Source organism: Grampus griseus (genome assembly GCF_964374135.1).
Source record: "Grampus griseus genome assembly, chromosome: X".
Taxonomy (NCBI): Eukaryota; Metazoa; Chordata; class Mammalia; order Artiodactyla; family Delphinidae; genus Grampus; species Grampus griseus.
This window is the reverse complement of record NC_138999.1, coordinates 45657199-45674054: the sequence shown is the minus strand read 5'-3', so window position 1 is coordinate 45674054 and position 16856 is coordinate 45657199. Positions and strand designations below refer to the sequence as shown.

The 16856-nt window shown below is 52.8% G+C and overlaps 1 protein-coding gene across 8 annotated transcripts in view; it reads left to right on the top strand.

The window, feature by feature from the left end:
- The window catches only part of IQSEC2 (IQ motif and Sec7 domain ArfGEF 2), a gene marked incomplete at its 5' end in the record, with an annotated part of 75966 nt that overhangs the window by 46609 nt on the left and 12501 nt on the right, over positions 1–16856 (top strand). For 4 of the 8 annotated variants that reach the window (XM_082681702.1, XM_082681701.1, XM_082681700.1 and 1 more), the window contains 4 exons: positions 9630–9891; positions 11168–11569; positions 13992–14887; positions 16252–16413. In XM_082681702.1, coding sequence (XP_082537828.1) covers positions 9630–9891; positions 11168–11569; positions 13992–14887; positions 16252–16413 — 1722 coding nt within the window. Of the gene's footprint in view, positions 1–268; positions 978–9629; positions 9892–11167; positions 11570–13991; positions 14888–16251; positions 16414–16856 lie in introns of those variants that run through there. The other 4 variants (XM_082681705.1, XM_082681706.1, XM_082681704.1 and 1 more) reach the window with 1 other exon arrangement.

The window sequence follows — 16856 nt, the reverse complement described above, 5'->3', positions numbered from 1 at the left end:
TTACATACTCTGGGTGTAACCTTAAGCCTGAGCCCAGCCTGAGTGTGGGGGAGGGCCGTTCCAGGAGGGGGACCAGCAACAGGCTGCTTGGAGACTGAGATGGATGTGGCCCCATTGGTCACACTGGCCTCCCCATTCCAACCCCCATCCTAGCCCTACCTCCCTGGTTCCAGCCCTTCTTGTGTCTCCCTTGCTCTGCAAACTAATGCCTCTGCCTCTCTCTGTCACCCGCCGCCTGTGGCCTCTACCCTGCCCTTCCTGGCCCCAGGGAAGAGGAGGAGGAGGAGGAGACTGAGGAAGAGGAAGAGGAAGACGCTCATCAGTTCTGCTGTCCGGCCTCCGAGTGCAGTAGTCCCTCCTCTCGGTAACTGAGAGGACAAGGGTCATTTTCTATGCAGAAGCAAAAGCCTTAACCAGCCCCCTGCCCCCTGCCCCCTCGATCCCCCATGGGACCCCGTCCCTGCTTCAGGAACCAGATGGGCAGGCATAGTGCCCCGTCCTCACCCACCCCCTTCTTGGAATTCCCACCCTCACTGCTGTCTCCCCTGGACTCCAGCCCCCAAATTATAAAGGCTGGAGCCCTAGGTCTGACTAAAATGTGGGAGCAGCAGAGCTTGGAGCTTGGAGCTTGAAACCTGGACCCTCCCATACCCGCACCCCACTTCCCAGGCACCCTGGAGCCTGCCACTCCTGGAGAGGTCTCCAAATGACATCCCAAGGACCTACCTCTGTCCTCTGTGAGCACAAACAGAGATGCAGGGTGCCTAGGGCTTAGAGGACCAGACGGGGTCGGGACCCAGCCTGCTCATTCCCTCGCTGTGGCCATTGCTGCCATCTCTTCTACTGCTTGGAGGCCTTGTCCCGTGCCTCCTGCCACTCCCATAGCGCTCTGTAAATATGATCAGGAGGAAAAGGCCTTTCAGAGTGCGTGTCGCTGTGTACAAAAGAATTTCCATCAATAAAAGCTGATCTCTTCTCTCTGTCTGATGTATGTTCCACCCCACCCCACTTCCCTCTCCCCATCCCCACCAGGGTCTTACCTTCTTTCCTATCCAGGGCTGGGAACAGGGGCTGGGAGAGAGAGTAGGGTTTGATTTTATTGTCAACACCCAGAAGGCACTCAATAAATGAATGAATGATGTGGCGCTCTCACCATGTGCAAGCCTAGCGCCTTCTTCAGCCTGAGGTGGTGCGAGCTGGTCAACTTGGACACGTTGCTTGGCCTCCCTGCTACCCAGTTTCCCCATGTGTAAAAGGAGGAGGGAGTCTGGACCAGAGGATCTCCAAGGGCTCCTCCAGCTCTGACATTCTGTGAATCTGAGATGGTACAATTTTAAGAAACTATGATTACATGACTTTAAGAGAGGGTAATTCAGTGACACATTCCATCCAATTCTGTGGTTTCTCTTTCTATGACGCTGTGATTTGGGGATTCTACCATACTGTGGTTTTAAGATTTCATGATTCTACCATTTAGAAAAAATTCTGATGGTGTGATTTTAACATTCTGTGATGTTAATAGTCCTTGATTCTGTACTTTCAAGGTTCTGATTCTACAGCTTTAGGGATCTCTGAGTCTGAGGGAAAGCCACTGCCCCCAGATGCAATAACCCTAAGTATTTCCTGCACCTGCCAAAAGCTAGTTCTAAGAATCCCCAGAGGCTGTTGGCAGGAAGGCAGAAGGTGTCCTCTATGCACTGTAGAACCCACACCTTCCATGATGAGTCTGTGTTAGGAGCAAAGCCAGGAGATTCCCAGGTGGGCTCATACCCCTGCTTTCCCTTTCTGAGCCTTTTTTTTTTTCATTAGACAAATCTGAGTTTACCTTATGGTTCTGCCACTTACTCTCTGTATAACCTTGAACAAGTATTTTCTTCTCCTTGAGCTTCATTTTCTTCCCAAGTACAGTGAGAATAGATCTACCTCTCTGCGTTGTCATGAGGATTAGCAAGAAAAAGCACAAGGAGCTCAGCATAGGGTCTAGTGCACAGCTGCCAAGTGTGTACTAATTGGAGGCTCTTGTTTTGATTAAGGCCCAGGTGAGAGTCCCTCCTCTCCTTTGTTTCCCCCCTCCCTTCAGCATCCCCATCACATGCCCTGGTAGTTTTCCAGAGGCTCGCCTCACTCTTCACTCGTTGCTTGACTCACTTAGGCACTCAACTCAGCTACTCACTCACTCATTCAAATTCTCATTTATTTCTCCCCTCCCTTCTTCCCTCCCTCTCTCTTCCTCTCTCCTTTATTTACTCTTCCAGAAGGCATTGCTCAAACACCTACTGTGTACAAGGTTTCAAGCTAAATACAGTGAGGGACCGAAAGTAAGACAGTGGCTGTGTTCTCCATAAGTTCTCCATCTATCAGGGGAGATGAGAATTCCTTTGGGAAAGTAGGCAGGGTGTGAAGGGCAGAAGTGATTGAGCAGATATGGCTTCAGTAATGAGCAAAATATGTTCCTGGCCCAAAGAGTAGGGAGATGTCAAGATGAGCTGGGGGTGGTGGTGTCCAAGGATTGCTGGAGGAACAGGGGCAAGAGTAGACGGCCGGGAAGGGTTTGGATAGATGGTTTGAGAGGTGAGGCATTAAGGAGTCAGAGACAGCATGGACCAAAACCTGGTGGAAAGCCCCAGGGGTTGTGTTGGGGAATGATACATACATTGCTTGGTTCAAGCTGGGCGTGTGAGTCTAGGTGACCTGTGGCTGTGGAGGGGGAGACCATTCTACCCTTCATTTGATTGGAGATAGAAACAAGTTAGGGGGCACAGGGGCTCAACGAAAGGTCAGATAGCCATTGTGGGAGCCATGGGGGTGTAGACTCCTGTGTAGGCAACTGAATTGGCTGAGGGCCTGTGCTATGGGAAAGGGGAAGGTTTCTATCTGTTGTGAGGGAAATGTGTGTGCCTGTGCACGGGTGTGCATGAGGCTGGCAGGTGAGAGAAGAGTGAGAGGCTGTGCACTGTTGTGTATCTGAGGGAATGTGATTGTGTGAGGCTGGGTGTGAGGGATTCTGAGTGTGTGAGGTTGATTGTGTGAGGTGGCAACTTTCTGTGCCTGGCAGTCTCTCTGCATGTGCCCCGGTGGAGATAATCACAAGAATGTGTGTCAGTGGCTTTTGAGCATGTGGTGCTGTGGCTTTTAGGGTGACAGTTGTCAGACAGGATGGTCACACAGACACACATGACTGCCACCTGTGGTCTTAGGGGACCAAGGTGGCTGCTGGGCCCTGGCCTGGGCATAGGGAGGGTCCACAGAGGTGAATTATACCAGGCCACTGCCCATGGGAAACGGGAGTAGTGTAGGGAATGGACACTTCAAGAGAGAATCTCAAGTTAGCCGGTGATAAGGACGGCCGGTGACATGAGTGTGCACAAAACATAGAGGGGGGATAACTGACCCTGTCAGGTTCTGTGGGGGGTGGGAGTGAGTCAGAACCAACTTCCCAGGAGGGCTGGCTGGCTCAGGGCGCCACAAGATTCAGAAAAGCTCAGCCAGACCGACAAAGGCTGCAGGTAGAGGGGAGAGGGAGGAAATCCTGGGCAGTAAGAGCCTGGGCACAGGCGTGGTGCTGTGGATCAGCTTGCCTTGCCTAGAAAGTTCAAGGAGCCTGCTGCCACCAACATCTAGGAGCTTAAAGGTGCCGGGGGGCGGGGGTGGGCACTGGACAGATTCAGCTAAAAAGTTACGCTGGCCTGGAAGATAGGGGATTGGGGTTCTTGTCCTGTGTGACCCTGAGCAAGCAAGTCACTTAGATTTTTTGAGCCTTAATTTGAATCTGTGGAATTAGATGGTTCGAAAAGTCCATCCCAGTTCTGTGGATCTTCTACTCTTGGCCAGCCAAACCAGTGAGTCATTGCTCTCAAAGTCAGGTACTTCTTCCATCTAACCTCAGTCTTTCCTGCTTCCTCCTGGATCGCTTCCTCACTCACACACTCCACAAATATTTACTCAGCATCTGGCCCTCTGTGTGCCACTGTGGGAAGGCACAGGGAGCTGGAGAATGCAAGGACTCTGCCTCAGAGGGGCTGCTCAGTGCTGGGCTGGTGGGTACAGGCATGAGCGATGATTCGACTCCTGGCACCACCACTGCTGAGCATTGAGACTTTAGGCAAATTACTTCATCTCTCTGTACCTCAGTTTCTTCATCTGTGTTATCCCCTTCAAGGGGAACAACCCAGACCTTGCAGAGTTGCTGGGCCTAGCTAAAAGTACGTCCTCAGTAAATGACAACTATTATATTTAGGGCTGCAAAGGAAGCAGAGCCAGGATTGAAACCCTGATCTGTGTGCTCCCAAGCCTATGTTTGCCTGCTGGGTACCCAATCAGCCCCTCCGATGGCTTCCTCTTCCCCTGCCAGTCCCTGTGCCAAGCCGGGCTGGCCTCAGGTTTGGAGTCTTTGTGGCGCTGGGATTGGACAGCAGAAACAGCTTGTTGAAAAGCTGTCGGGGGAGAGGGAGGTGACTGGAATCCCTCTGCCCCTCTGCCCCCACCCCCCGCTGGGTCTGGTCTCCTTGCCCAGTCTTCCTCCAGAGCCCAATGCCCCTGGCCTCATCTAGGTGTGCTGACCTCCTTGTCTTGTTTTCTTGTCTCACTTCCGGTCCCCCCCACCCCACTTTCAGCCCAAGTTGTCATGGGGATAGTCCTCAGCATCCCTAGCTTCCTCTTGCCCTCATCTTATGGTATCCATAGCAACAGCCCCCATTCATTTCCATGGCAACTGCATCCTGATCCCATCCCCTGCCGGCTGCCTGGCTCCGGTCAGTGCCAATAAAGGGAAGGAGAGAGAGATACCTCCCATTAATAGCAGCAGCCAGAGTGGGTCAGTGCCCCCGCCAAGGGCAGGCCACCCCAAATCCCTACTGCCCGTTCTGCCCCGCTTCTCCCCATCGTAATGCCTTGGCTCACAAGGTCCCTCACTCCTTCTCTCTACCAACTCCTCCTAGGAAAGGCCCTATTCAATAGCTCCCCCACCCCACCACTGCCCCATGAAGCCTTCGAGGCAGGGGAACTAGCACAGGCTCTGGGCTTTGAATCCCTGTTCTGCCACTTGCTAGTCCTGAGACCTTTGGCATCACTTTCCCCCTCAGAGCCTTCTCCTCACCTGCCAAATTGGAATCCTAATTCTTCCTTCACATTTGCCATGCAGTTAAAATAATGTGCAGAAAATGCCTGACACAGGGAAGGTGCGCTGTAAGTGCGAGTTTATTTTTATTCCGCTCAGCACCCCTGCCCCACCCCGCAGCAGGAGGAATCTCTCCTGAGCTCTCCTAGCACTTCCTCCGTTCCCCAGCCCTGAGAACTTTCAGCTTTATACTGTGGTTAGTTGTGTAACGTGATTTATTCCCCCCGCTGCAGAGGATGCTCCCCAGTTTCCCTCACAGAATAGCCCAGCAGACAGCACACATGGGTGCACGTGTGCGCGTGTGTGTGTTTTCTTTGCTCCTGTTCCCGGCTGGGAGGAGTCCCAGAGAGGTAGATCTCCCAGGCCCTTTCTGAAGTGCAGGAATCCAAAGAGGGAATTGCATTTTGAGCTCCACGCGGATGAGAAACTGAGGTGCATAGAGGTAAAGGGACACACCCAGGCTCACACAGCGGATAAATGGCTGTCAGGACCTGAACCTAGGTCTGCCCAGCTTCTTATTGCACAACATGTTCTCTGTGTGTGTGTTTGTGTGTGTGTGTGTGTGTGAGAGAGAGAGAGAGAGAGAGAATGAATATGAGTCTATGTGAGATGTAAGAAAGAGAAGAGAGATTTTTCCATGTGATCAGCATTTGCCACGCAGTTAAAATAATGTGCAGAAAGTGCCTGACGCAGGGAAGGTGCGCTGTAAGTGCGCTGAGTGTTTGGGAGTTCTGAGTTAAGGGATCCCACGTCCCCAGGTCCCATTTCTTTAGCAGTGTGTATGATGCCCTCCAGCTCTGTCCTTTTTGGGGGGCTGTGTTGACAGCCTGACCTCCCTGCCACTATTACCTTTGCAACCAAAACAGAAGGGAGAGGAGAACTGCCAAAGGGTAGAGGGCCAGGGGCAGCATGGGGCTAGAAGTGGGGATAGGCAACAAGATGTCATGTCATGAGAAGCCAGCCTAGGCCCTGGGTTTGCATCCTGACTTTCTCACTTAATAGCTGTGTTACCTTGAGCAAGTTTACATCACCTCTTGCCTCAGTGTCCTCATCTATAAAATGGGGCTAATGGTGCCTGCCTCAGTAAATTGTAAGGCTTCAATGAGCTAATTAATGCCTTTGCCCTAGGGATAGAGGTGACTCTAGGGTCCTATGGCAGCACAGAGGAGGGGCCTGTAAGCAATCCTGTGTGAAGGGCTCAGGCAGGCATGGAAGGGAACACCCGAGCTAAATGTTGAAGGGTGAGCAGGAGGTAGCCAGGTTGGGGTAAAGGGGCAGAAGGTATATGAGGCAGAGGTCCGGTCAGGAGAACCATCCTCAGCTATGGTAAGGAAGCTGGAGGTTATCCTATGGATGATTATTCCTGTAAAACCTAAGTAGATCACGCCCCTCCTCTGCTCATCTCAATCAGAGCAAAAGCCAAAGTCTTTTTCGTGGGCTCAATGCCCTTCACAATTTTGCCCCAATTACCTTTCTGATCTTATCTTCTATCACTCTCCCCTCGTTTACTCTGCTCCAGCTTCACTGGCCTCCTGGCTGTTCCTCAAACATGCCAAGCACAGTTCTATCTCAGGGCCTTTGCACTGGCTCTACCCTCTGTCTGGACTGCTCTCGTGTCAGATAACCACACAGCTCACTCCTTCACTTCCATCAGGGCTCTGATTATATGCCATTTATTCAAAAAGCCCTTCCCTGACCACTGCGTCTAAAACAGCACCTTTAATCACCCTGCTGTATTTTCCTTCCTAGCACTTCTCTCTACCTGAAATGATAGTATATATTTATAGTCTTCTTCTCCCACTAGAATGTCACTTCCACGAGGGAACAAATCTTACACGTCTTGCTCACAATTGTATTTCCAGCACCTAGCACTGTGCCTGGCATGTAGAAGGGGTTCAGTTGTTGTTTGTTGAATGAGTTATGAGAAGCCATGGAAGGGTTTTAGTGGGGGAGCAAAATGGTCAGATTTCTACTTTGGAAAGCTCTCTCTGGCCACAGGATGGAGAACGGATTGGGACGAGGAGACTGGAGGCTGAGGTCAAAGTTCAGGTGAGAGGATATATTACCGCAGCCGCCAGAGCTCATTCACTGACTTCCTCCCTCCAGAAGCTTTCAATGAGCACCTACTCTGTTCCAGGCCTTGTGCTCTGTGCTAGCGGAGAGATTACCAAATTCTCTTCCTGTGCTGGGATTCTGGGAGTCAGGAACACAAATAGCTGTCACGCTTTGCCAAAGCTAACCTGCTCCATAAAAAGAAGGACAGACATGTGCTGTGTGTGGGAGCCCTGAACAGGATCAGCAATCATTTCTGGCTAGAGGTGGGCTTCGGGAGGGCTTCTTAGTGGTGGCATATGACCTGAATCTTGATGGCACTAGGGTGTGGGGGGGTTCTCAGATTGCAGATGGCAGAAGATGATAGGGATGGCATTGCAGGTAGAAAGTACTGTATGAGCAGTTTGGGAGGTGGAAAGGACAGGAGTATTGGGGAGAAACAGGATTTGGGCTGGCTGGAGGGAAGGGTTCATGGGGTGGGGGGCTGGCAGCCAACCCTGCAGTATGGCTTAATGTTTAAGACTGTGAGCTCTGGAGTCAGACTGCCTGGATTTGAATCCTGGCTGTATCATTAATAGCTGTGTGACTACAGATACATTACTAACCTCTCAGTTTCTTTATGTGTAAAATGAAGACGAATAACAATGCCTACCTCATAGGGTTGTTTTGAAGAGTATTAAAGTTATTAAATGTGAGGTGGTAAGAACAGTGCCTTACTAAACATTAGCTACTGTATCTTGGAGAAGCCTCAAATGCCACAATAAGGAACTTGGGCTATCTCTTGTGGGCAGTGGGAACCATGGATGATTCGTGAACAAAGGAGACGACAGTTGATCAAAACTGGGAACCATGTGCTGGGAGGGGAGAGGTTTGAGAGGTTGGTGGGCAGGATCCTGCAGTCCTGAAGGGGCGAAGAGGAGCATCTTAGATGCCTGGGGGGCGCTGGGCTGGGTCTGACCCCTGAAGGGGGACTTCACAGGCCCCAGAGGACCAGAAGGAGAGAGCATCTGGGCAGGGCAGCCCCTCAGTCTGTTTCCGCCCGCTCCTGACAGTGTAGCAGATTAACACTTAGGAGGGTAGAGGGTGAGCAGTGGGCGGGAGCCTCCACCAGGACAGAGCCAGCGCCAACGCTGTAACCCACCACACCCAGCCCCCAGACCAAAGTGCTCTTCTCTGCCAGGCTGGCAGGCCCGTTGTAGCTCAAGCTCCTGAAACGGTAGGGAGCCCCCCTCCACCCACCCCAGCTTGCCCCCGTTCTGGTTCTGCGCCCTGGGCCTCTGCAAGTAGGGGCTGGGGAATGGCCCCTTAACCCTTTCGCCAGCCAAGAGCCCCCTCACCCCCGTGCCTGCCGGCCTCAGCCACATCTATTCTCCCCACAACCCCCTCCATGCCTCCCCCTGCCTGTCGCCCCCTCCCAACCCCCCTCCAGTGTTCCTGTCTCTGCGGCTGCTCATCGTGCCTGCCCAGCTCAGGGCGCCTGGGCTCTGTCGCCACCTGAGTTCCCTGGCAGCCTGGTTGCCATGGCACCGTGGGAGCAGGTGTGGCAGAACAACAGCTCCGGGTAACCAGGGCGGGCAAGACCCAGTGCCCAGCTCCTACCACTCTTCAGCCTTGAGACCCTTGTCCCCCTCCCCCAGCTGAACAGAGGAGGCCATGAGGAGAACAAGGAAGTTGCCCCACAGGGCAGCTCTTTACCTGTGAGGATGCTGGATGGGAGGTGCCTCCCACTGTCACTGAGCCCATGTCCTGGCGGCCAGGGAACCCTGGGAACTGGCCAAGCCCGGAGTCCAGGCCTCTGAGGGCAGAGGCAGGGCTGTAGGGGGCAGGGCTGGGCGAGCAGGGGAGAGCCTAGATGTGCAGGATGTGGGAGTGGGCCTCAGGCCTGGGGACAGTGCTGATCGGGGGTGGTGCTGGGGATAGGGCTGGGAGGGATGCATGTCTCGTCTTGTCTCCTCTTGGGGACAGAGCTGTGAGGGGAAGAGGTTTGGGGGGGTGGAGATACAAGGGAATTGGTCCCTCGGGGGAGGAAGGGTTTGGGGATGGAGCTGTTAAGGGGCTGAGATGATTAGAAAAAGGAACTTGAGGGGACAGGAGTGGGAGGAAACTGGTCTGAGGATAAGGCTGTGAGGGGACATGGCCACGAGGGGACCAGGCTGTGAGAGTAGAGTAGGACTGGGGACAAGACTGTGAGAAGACATGGCTGGAGGGAAAGGAGTCTAAAAGGATGGAGCTGTGAGGGGACAGGGCTGAAGGGGCGAGGACAGGACTGTGAGGGCAGTGAGGAGACTACTTGGGGGGGTAGGACTCCCCTCTGGCCTTTAAGTATTGGGGTCCTTGTATCTGTGAGGACGCTGGGGAGGATGGGGTTGTGGGAAGGGATCTGGTCCACCCACTCTCAGTCTGGCCCAGCAGCCCTGTCTCCTGTTTCAACATCCTGGCTCATCTTATCTCATCCCCACAGTGTGGAGGGTGATGCCCCAGGCAGTGACCTGAGCACAGCGGTTGATAGTCCCGGGAGCCAACCCCCCTACCGGCTGAGCCAGCTGCCCCCCACCAGCAGCCACATGGGGGGCCCCCCTGCTGGGGTGGGCCTTCCCTGGGCTCAGCGGGCTCGCCTCCAGCCAGCCAGTGTTGCCCTGAGGAAGCAGGAAGAAGAGGAGATAAAGCGCTCCAAGGCCCTGTCGGACAGCTATGAACTCTCCACGGACCTGCAGGACAAGAAGGTGCCGACGAGATGGCTCTGGCCGGGAGTGGGGGTGGGGGTGGGGGTGTGAGAGGACCAAGGGAGGGATTGGAATGTGGCACTCAAAGGTGGTGTCCAGGGAGGGATAGTGAGACTAGAACAGGAGAAGACTGGCTCCAGAACCCTTCACCCTACTAGGGCCTCACTGACCCATTCACCATCCATCCACTGAGTCTTGAATTCACTCAGCAAACATTGAGGGAGCTCCATGCTGGGCACTGGAGATGTAAAGATGAAACACCTGGACCTAGTCCTCAAAAATCTCAGTGTAAGGGGAGAAGCACACACATAAATTGACAAGTTCAGAACAGTGTGTTACAAAATATCACATGTATCACACAAGGTATTGTTTAGCTACAACAGGGGACACAAAATACTAATGTACAAAAGAAAAAAACTGGAAGGACATATCCCAAAATGTAATTGTGGTTATGCCAGGTGTTGGGACTTTAGGTGAACCAAACTTCCTCCCTTCCTTCCTTCCTCCCTTCCTTCCTTGCTCCCTCCCCTCCCTCCCTCCCTCTCCCCCTGTCCTCCCCCCTTTCTTCCTCTCTCTTTCAATTTTCCTTCCTTCCTTCCTCGCTCCTTCCTTCCTCGCTCCCTCCCTCCCTCCCTCCCTCCCTCTCCCCCTGTCCTCCCCCCTTTCTTCCTCTCTCTTTCAATTTTCTTTCCTTCCTTCCTTCCTCCTTTCCTTTTTTCCTTCCTTTCTTCCCTCCCTCTCTTCCCCTCTCTTTCTCCTTCTTGCTTTCAATTTATGTCTTCCTTTCTTTCCTTTTTTGGCTTCTCTGTGTTTTTTCTTTTCTTATTTTAAAATACTGAACATCTACTTCTTGTAAATAAAAAAAGAGGGGCTTTCCTGGTGGCGCAGTGGTTGAGAGTCCGCCTGCTGATGCAGGGGACATGAGTTCGTGCCCCGGTCCGGGAGGATCCCACATGCCGCAGAGCGGCTGGGCCCGTGAGCCATGGCCGCTGAGCCTGCGCGTCCAGAGCCTGTGCTCCGCAACGGGAGAGGCCACAACAGTGAGAGGCCCACGTACCGCAAAAAAAAAAAAAAAAAAAAAAACCACAGTTCAGTCCCGTGTGACATGTGCTATCTGAGATTAAAGTGAGAACACGACACTGAGAACCCAGCCTGGCGCATCCAGGCAGCTGTAAGCAGTTAGCTGTGACTCGGGCGGTGGTGTGGTTGAGGCCCAGGGAGATGAGGAGGCTGTAGTGAGTTTCTGACCTTGTTCCCCTCCACCCTCCCCTGCCAGGTGGAAATGCTGGAGAGGAAGTATGGGGGCTCCTTCCTGAGCCGCAGGGCTGCCAGGACCATCCAGACGGCCTTCCGTCAGTACCGCATGAACAAGAACTTTGAGCGGCTCCGCAGCTCAGCTTCAGAGAGCCGCATGTCCCGCCGCATCATCCTTTCCAACATGCGGATGCAGTTCTCCTTTGAGGAATATGAGAAGGCACAGAACCCCGCGTACTTCGAGGGCAAGCCTGCCTCGCTGGACGAGGGTGCCATGGCTGGTGCCCGGAGCCACCGGCTTGAACGGGGGCTCCCATATGGAGGCTCCTGTGGAGGGGGCATCGATGGTGGGGGAAGCTCCGTCACCACATCTGGAGAGTTTTCTAATGACATCACAGAGCTTGAGGACTCCTTCTCCAAACAGGTCAGCATCCCTGAAAAGGGCCTTTCCTCCCCATCCCTGTGCTCTGGCTACTCCTACGCCTTTTTACCTGTACTTCAAACCGAAAGAAGTTGCCCAACAAGCTTTTGATAACAACGAATAGCTACCATCTGCGTAGGGACTGTGAGAATAATGAGAAAGGATTGGCAAGAGAAAAATTATATCGTTTAAACAAGCAAGTTAAAAATCTGGGTGTCTAGAACACATAAGAAAATTAAAGTTCTCACTCTTTGGAACGTGAGCCACTATCAGATAAAGGCCTAACAGGTGATGAGCTCCTACTCTGTACCAGGTGCTGTATATGCCTCATAATGACCTTCCAGACCGGTGTTGTTATCCTGGTTTTACAGGGGAGGAGACTGAGGCTCTGTGGCCCTGAGAGGTGAAGTGACTTCCAAACTGGATTGGAACTCAGCTCTGACTGGTTCCAAAGGTTTCCCTTATACCATACGACCATGGACCAGGCTCTGTGCTGGGCGCCATGTGGGAGACAGGTGAACCGGCCAGGGTTCTTTTTCTCAAGGATCTCCCCAAGCCAGTAGGAAATAGCAGACACATGTGCACAGGACTGTCTCCTGAAAGAATGTGCTCAGAGCCATGAGAAGGGATCACATGGGAACCCAGAGGAGGGAGAGGAAACTTTCTTCTGGGAGGACCAGGCAGGCTTCTTTGAGGAAACAGCACTGGACCTGGGCCTTAGTAGACAGTTAAGAGTTAGCAAGTTAGAGATAGTCGGGAGGGTGTTGCTTGCATAGGCATTGCATCAGCAAAAGCAGGAAAGGGTGGGAATGTAACCGGCAGTGATAGTGGTAGGAGATCACTCTAGGCTTGTGGTGTGTCAGCATAGCTGATCAGCTGCAAATCCCAGTTTTGCTATTTCCGAGCTATGTGACCTTGGGCAAACTGTTTAACCCCACTGAAACATGATCAATAAAATAGAGATAAGACCTTCTTTTTAGAGCTGTTTGGAAGGTTCAGTTCAGCTAGGTAGTATATCTGAAAGCACGTAGTACATGGTAGCTGCTAAGTACATGTTAGTTTCCTTCCTAAAACCAAAGAGGTATTTGGCAGAAATTGTTGAATGAATGAATAAAAGAAAGTTTATAAGAGAAGAAGTTATTCTGCTCTAACCTCTGTGATCTGGCCCTGCCATAAACCTGGGCATGCTTCCCTGGAGGTGTGTTGGGGGGGGGGGCAGGGGCGGGTAGAGGGAAGGAAAGAAGTATTAAAGGGAAGATCTAAATCAGTCATTTATTCATTCATACAACACATTTAATTGAACATCTCTTCTGTGTCAAGCAATGTGTGTCGAGCTGAGCTAAAAAGAGAGAAACCTGGCCTGGACCCATCCCTCAAGGGGGTAATGGAGCATTGGGCTCACAATCTGGCCTGGGCCCAACTCTCAGTGCTATTCAAGTCTGATGGAGAAGTGTATTCATTATCTATTGCTGCATAACAAATGACCCCAAAATTTAGTAGCTTAAAACTGAATGTAAAGACGGAGCTTAAACAACAAATAGTTTTTGAGGGCCAGGAATCTCAGAGTGGCTTGACTGGTTGTTCTGGTTCAGGGTCTCTCATGAAGCTGTGATCAAGCTGTAGGGCAGGACTGTAGTCTCTGAAGACTTGACTGGGGCTGATGGGTCTGCTTCCAAGCTCACTTTCTTGGCTGTTGGCAGGAGGATTCAGGGCCTTACCACGTGGGCCTCTCTATAGGACTGCTCACGGTGTGGCTTTCCCCAGAGTGAGGGGTCTAAGAGAGGGAGCACAAGTGAGCGAGAGTGCTCAGGATGGAAGCTGCAGTCTTTCATAACCTAATCTCAGAAGTGACATCCCATCACTGCTGCCGGATGCTGTCAGTCCCATAGACCAACCCTGGGATACTATGGTACACGAGGGTGTGAATACCAGGAGGCAGGGATCATTAGGGGCCAGTTTGGAGGCTGAAAACCATAGGCAGAGTTACCAGCCATGGTCCAGATTCTCGAGGCTAAATATTATGGATTTCCTAAGAGAGAACCAGACAGAGGGCTCTGGGAGCCCAGAGGCAGCTGGGATTTTGGTTTACCCTAAGGGAAGGCAGAGGCAGGAATGTGGCTTGGATCAGGGAGGAGGTGGCATTTGGCTTGGGTCTACATGGACATGAAGGAGGTATTGGGATATCTGAGAAGGGAACTTGTGGGCATTAGTTCCAGCTCCTGTGAGCTCACAGTGGCTCCCTGGGAGTTATTTTATATGCTGCAGAGAATCTGTGGAGGTCGGGGAGGGGAAGCCCTTTTTTTGGCTGCCCCACCAGGAAGATTCCCCCCTTTTTCTTTCCCTCCCTCCCTCATTCCCACCCTTCCACCATCCCACCATCCTTCATCTTTCCTCCCTTTCCCTCCTCCCCTTTTCTCCCATACAGGTAAAGTCTCTGGCTGAATCCATTGACGAGGCCTTGAACTGCCACCCATCGGGGCCCATGTCTGAGGAGCCAGGGTCAGCCCAGCTGGAGAAGCGAGAGTCAAAGGAACAGCAAGAGGACAGCTCGGCCACATCCTTCAGTGACCTTCCCCTCTACTTGGATGACCCAGTTCCCCCGCCATCCCCTGAGCGACTGCCCAGCACAGAGCCCCCACCCCAGGGCCGGCCTGAGTTCTGGGCACCCGCCCCTCTCCCACCAGTTCCTCCACCAGTGCCACCAGGGACCCGGGAAGATGGTAGCCGTGAGGAAGGCACTCGCAGGGGTCCTGGGTGCTTGGAATGCCGGGATTTCCGGCTGCGAGCTGCCCACCTTCCCCTGCTTACTATTGAGCCTCCTAGTGACAGCTCCGTGGACCTGAGTGACCGCTCAGATCGCGGCTCTGTCCACCGTCAGCTCGTGTATGAGGCTGATGGCTGCAGCCCCCATGGGACCCTGAAGCACAAGGGGCCACCAGGCAGGGCCCCGATCCCACACCGCCACTACCCAGCCCCGGAGGGCCCAGCCCCAGCCCCGCCAGGGCCCCTGCCACCAGCCCCCAACAGTGGCACTGGGCCCAGTGGTGTGGCTGGGGGTCGGAGGTTGGGGAAGTGCGAGGCAGCAGGCGAGAACTCTGATGGTGGAGATAATGAGAGCCTTGAGAGCTCCAGCAATTCCAACGAGACCATCAACTGCAGCTCTGGCTCCTCTTCGCGGGACAGCCTGAGGGAGCCTCCAGCCACCGGCCTGTGCAAGCAGACTTACCAGCGGGAGACCAGGCACAGCTGGGACTCGCCAGCCTTCAACAATGACGTGGTGCAGAGGCGGCACTACCGAATCGGCCTCAACCTCTTCAATAAGTACGTGCTCCCGTTCCCACTCCCTCACCCCTTCCTACCCTGCTGCGGACACTTTGACCCCTGGAGGCAGTGATCCTGCTGCCACTATCCTCTCATTTTGTGGATGGTGTTTCTCTTCAGCTGTTCAGGGAAAAGAATTGGCAATAGGGTGACAATAGTAGAAAGCTGCCCCCACCCCCATGAGAGGCAGTTCTGGTCCTAGTTCTGCTTCTGACTGGCTGTGTCATCTTGGGTGAGATGCTTCCCTCTCTGGGCCCTAGTTCTCTGTCTATAGGATGGATGGATTCTGAACTTTGGGTTGCCCACCTTCCATTTTTGGTAGGGAAGCGATGTGGTGTATAAAGAACCCTGTTCTCAGAAACGGGAGACTTGGGCCAGACTCACTGGGTAGCCCTGGGCAAGGTGTGTCCCTTCCTTGGGCTTCAGTGTTTCTATCTATTAACTAGCAGGGTGTGGATATTTGAGGTGTTGGGGGCAGGGTGCTGTGTTGGACTAGTCAGTGACCAGGACCGAGCTCTTTCTAGGTACCTGGTCTTGTGCCAGGTGCTTAGCAATGGAATGGGAGTGTGACGTTTGATGAGAAAATAATTAGAAAACAAATGCTTAACATCTTCATAGCCTATGAGACACGGCCTTCTATATTTAGTTCTCAGGATAACTCAGGAAGGTTGGCAGTCGTGTCCCTATTTTATAGAGAAGGAACTGAGGCTTGGAGAAGTAAAGGGAATTGTCCCAAGTCATGCGTAGTAAGTGATGGATCTGAGACTCCTGTGGCACCAAAGTCTTCCAAATTCTAGCCTCGTAGGACCCTAAGGCTCTGGGGTTCTGAATATGGGATAGCTCAGACCCAGATATGACCTAGTGGAAAATGGGGAGCAGCTTGTCTATAGAAACACTCACAGAGGCTGCGTGATACCTGTCTGAGTGGGATGTGGGATGAGGACAAAGTAATCTTTTCACTTCTCTCCTACTCTGAGGGTCTGTGACTCAGGGAGAAGGACTTAGCCTGGAACTCAGGCTTTCTCCCAGGACTCCTCGGTGCCTGTGAGGAATATCAAAGGTCCTGGCACACAGCAGGCTCTCATTAGATCTTAATTTTCTTTCAATTGTAGTGTGGCTCCAGTGCAGGAGGAAGTTGGGTTGAGGATACCTTGGAATTTTGAAGCACTGTGAAATGGGAAACTGTCTTCTTCTCCTTGGTCCTCAGTTTTCTCACCTGTACCATGAAGGGAGTGGACCAAGTTATATATTCGACTTCCTTAGTTCTCTGAGGACACGGTTGGGCCCAAAATTAGTTCAAGAAATGGGACGGGGGCAGAGTTCCAGGAGGACAGTCATCTCATCTACCTCCCCTCTTTCTGCAGGAAGCCAGAGAAGGGTATCCAGTATCTGATCGAGCGGGGCTTCCTGTCAGACACGCCGGTGGGAGTGGCTCACTTCATCCTGGAACGGAAAGGCCTGAGCCGACAGATGATAGGGGAATTCCTAGGGAACCGGCAGAAGCAGTTCAACAGAGATGTGTTGGAGTGAGGACCCCAGGCTGGGGCAGACTGGGCCAGGGGTTCCTGGAAAAGGAGGGCAGGAGGGAGATAAACTTTGCAAAACAGGATGAATAGACCTTCCTGCTCCCATACCTCTCTGCCGCAAAGAGATCTGATCTCTCTTGGAACTAGTCCTAAAGTCTTCTGGGTGGCCCCAGGCAAGGCATGCTTGTCCTTTGGCCTGCTTTGAGCCTCAGTTTTCCCATCCCTGATATGAGTGGGTTGACGGAACAGACCATTAGTAACCATGTGTCTGGCCTGGACTTTTTGGGATGGATTCCATTTCAGACGTTCTATCCTCATAAGTACTTGCTTAGGCCACAGGTCCAGATTTTGGAAGTCTATCAGTGGGGGGTTTGGTTCATTGGAGCAGGTCAGGGTGGGTCAGAGGTTTTCTGCAGGGAAATTGAGAGTTCCACACACCCTTC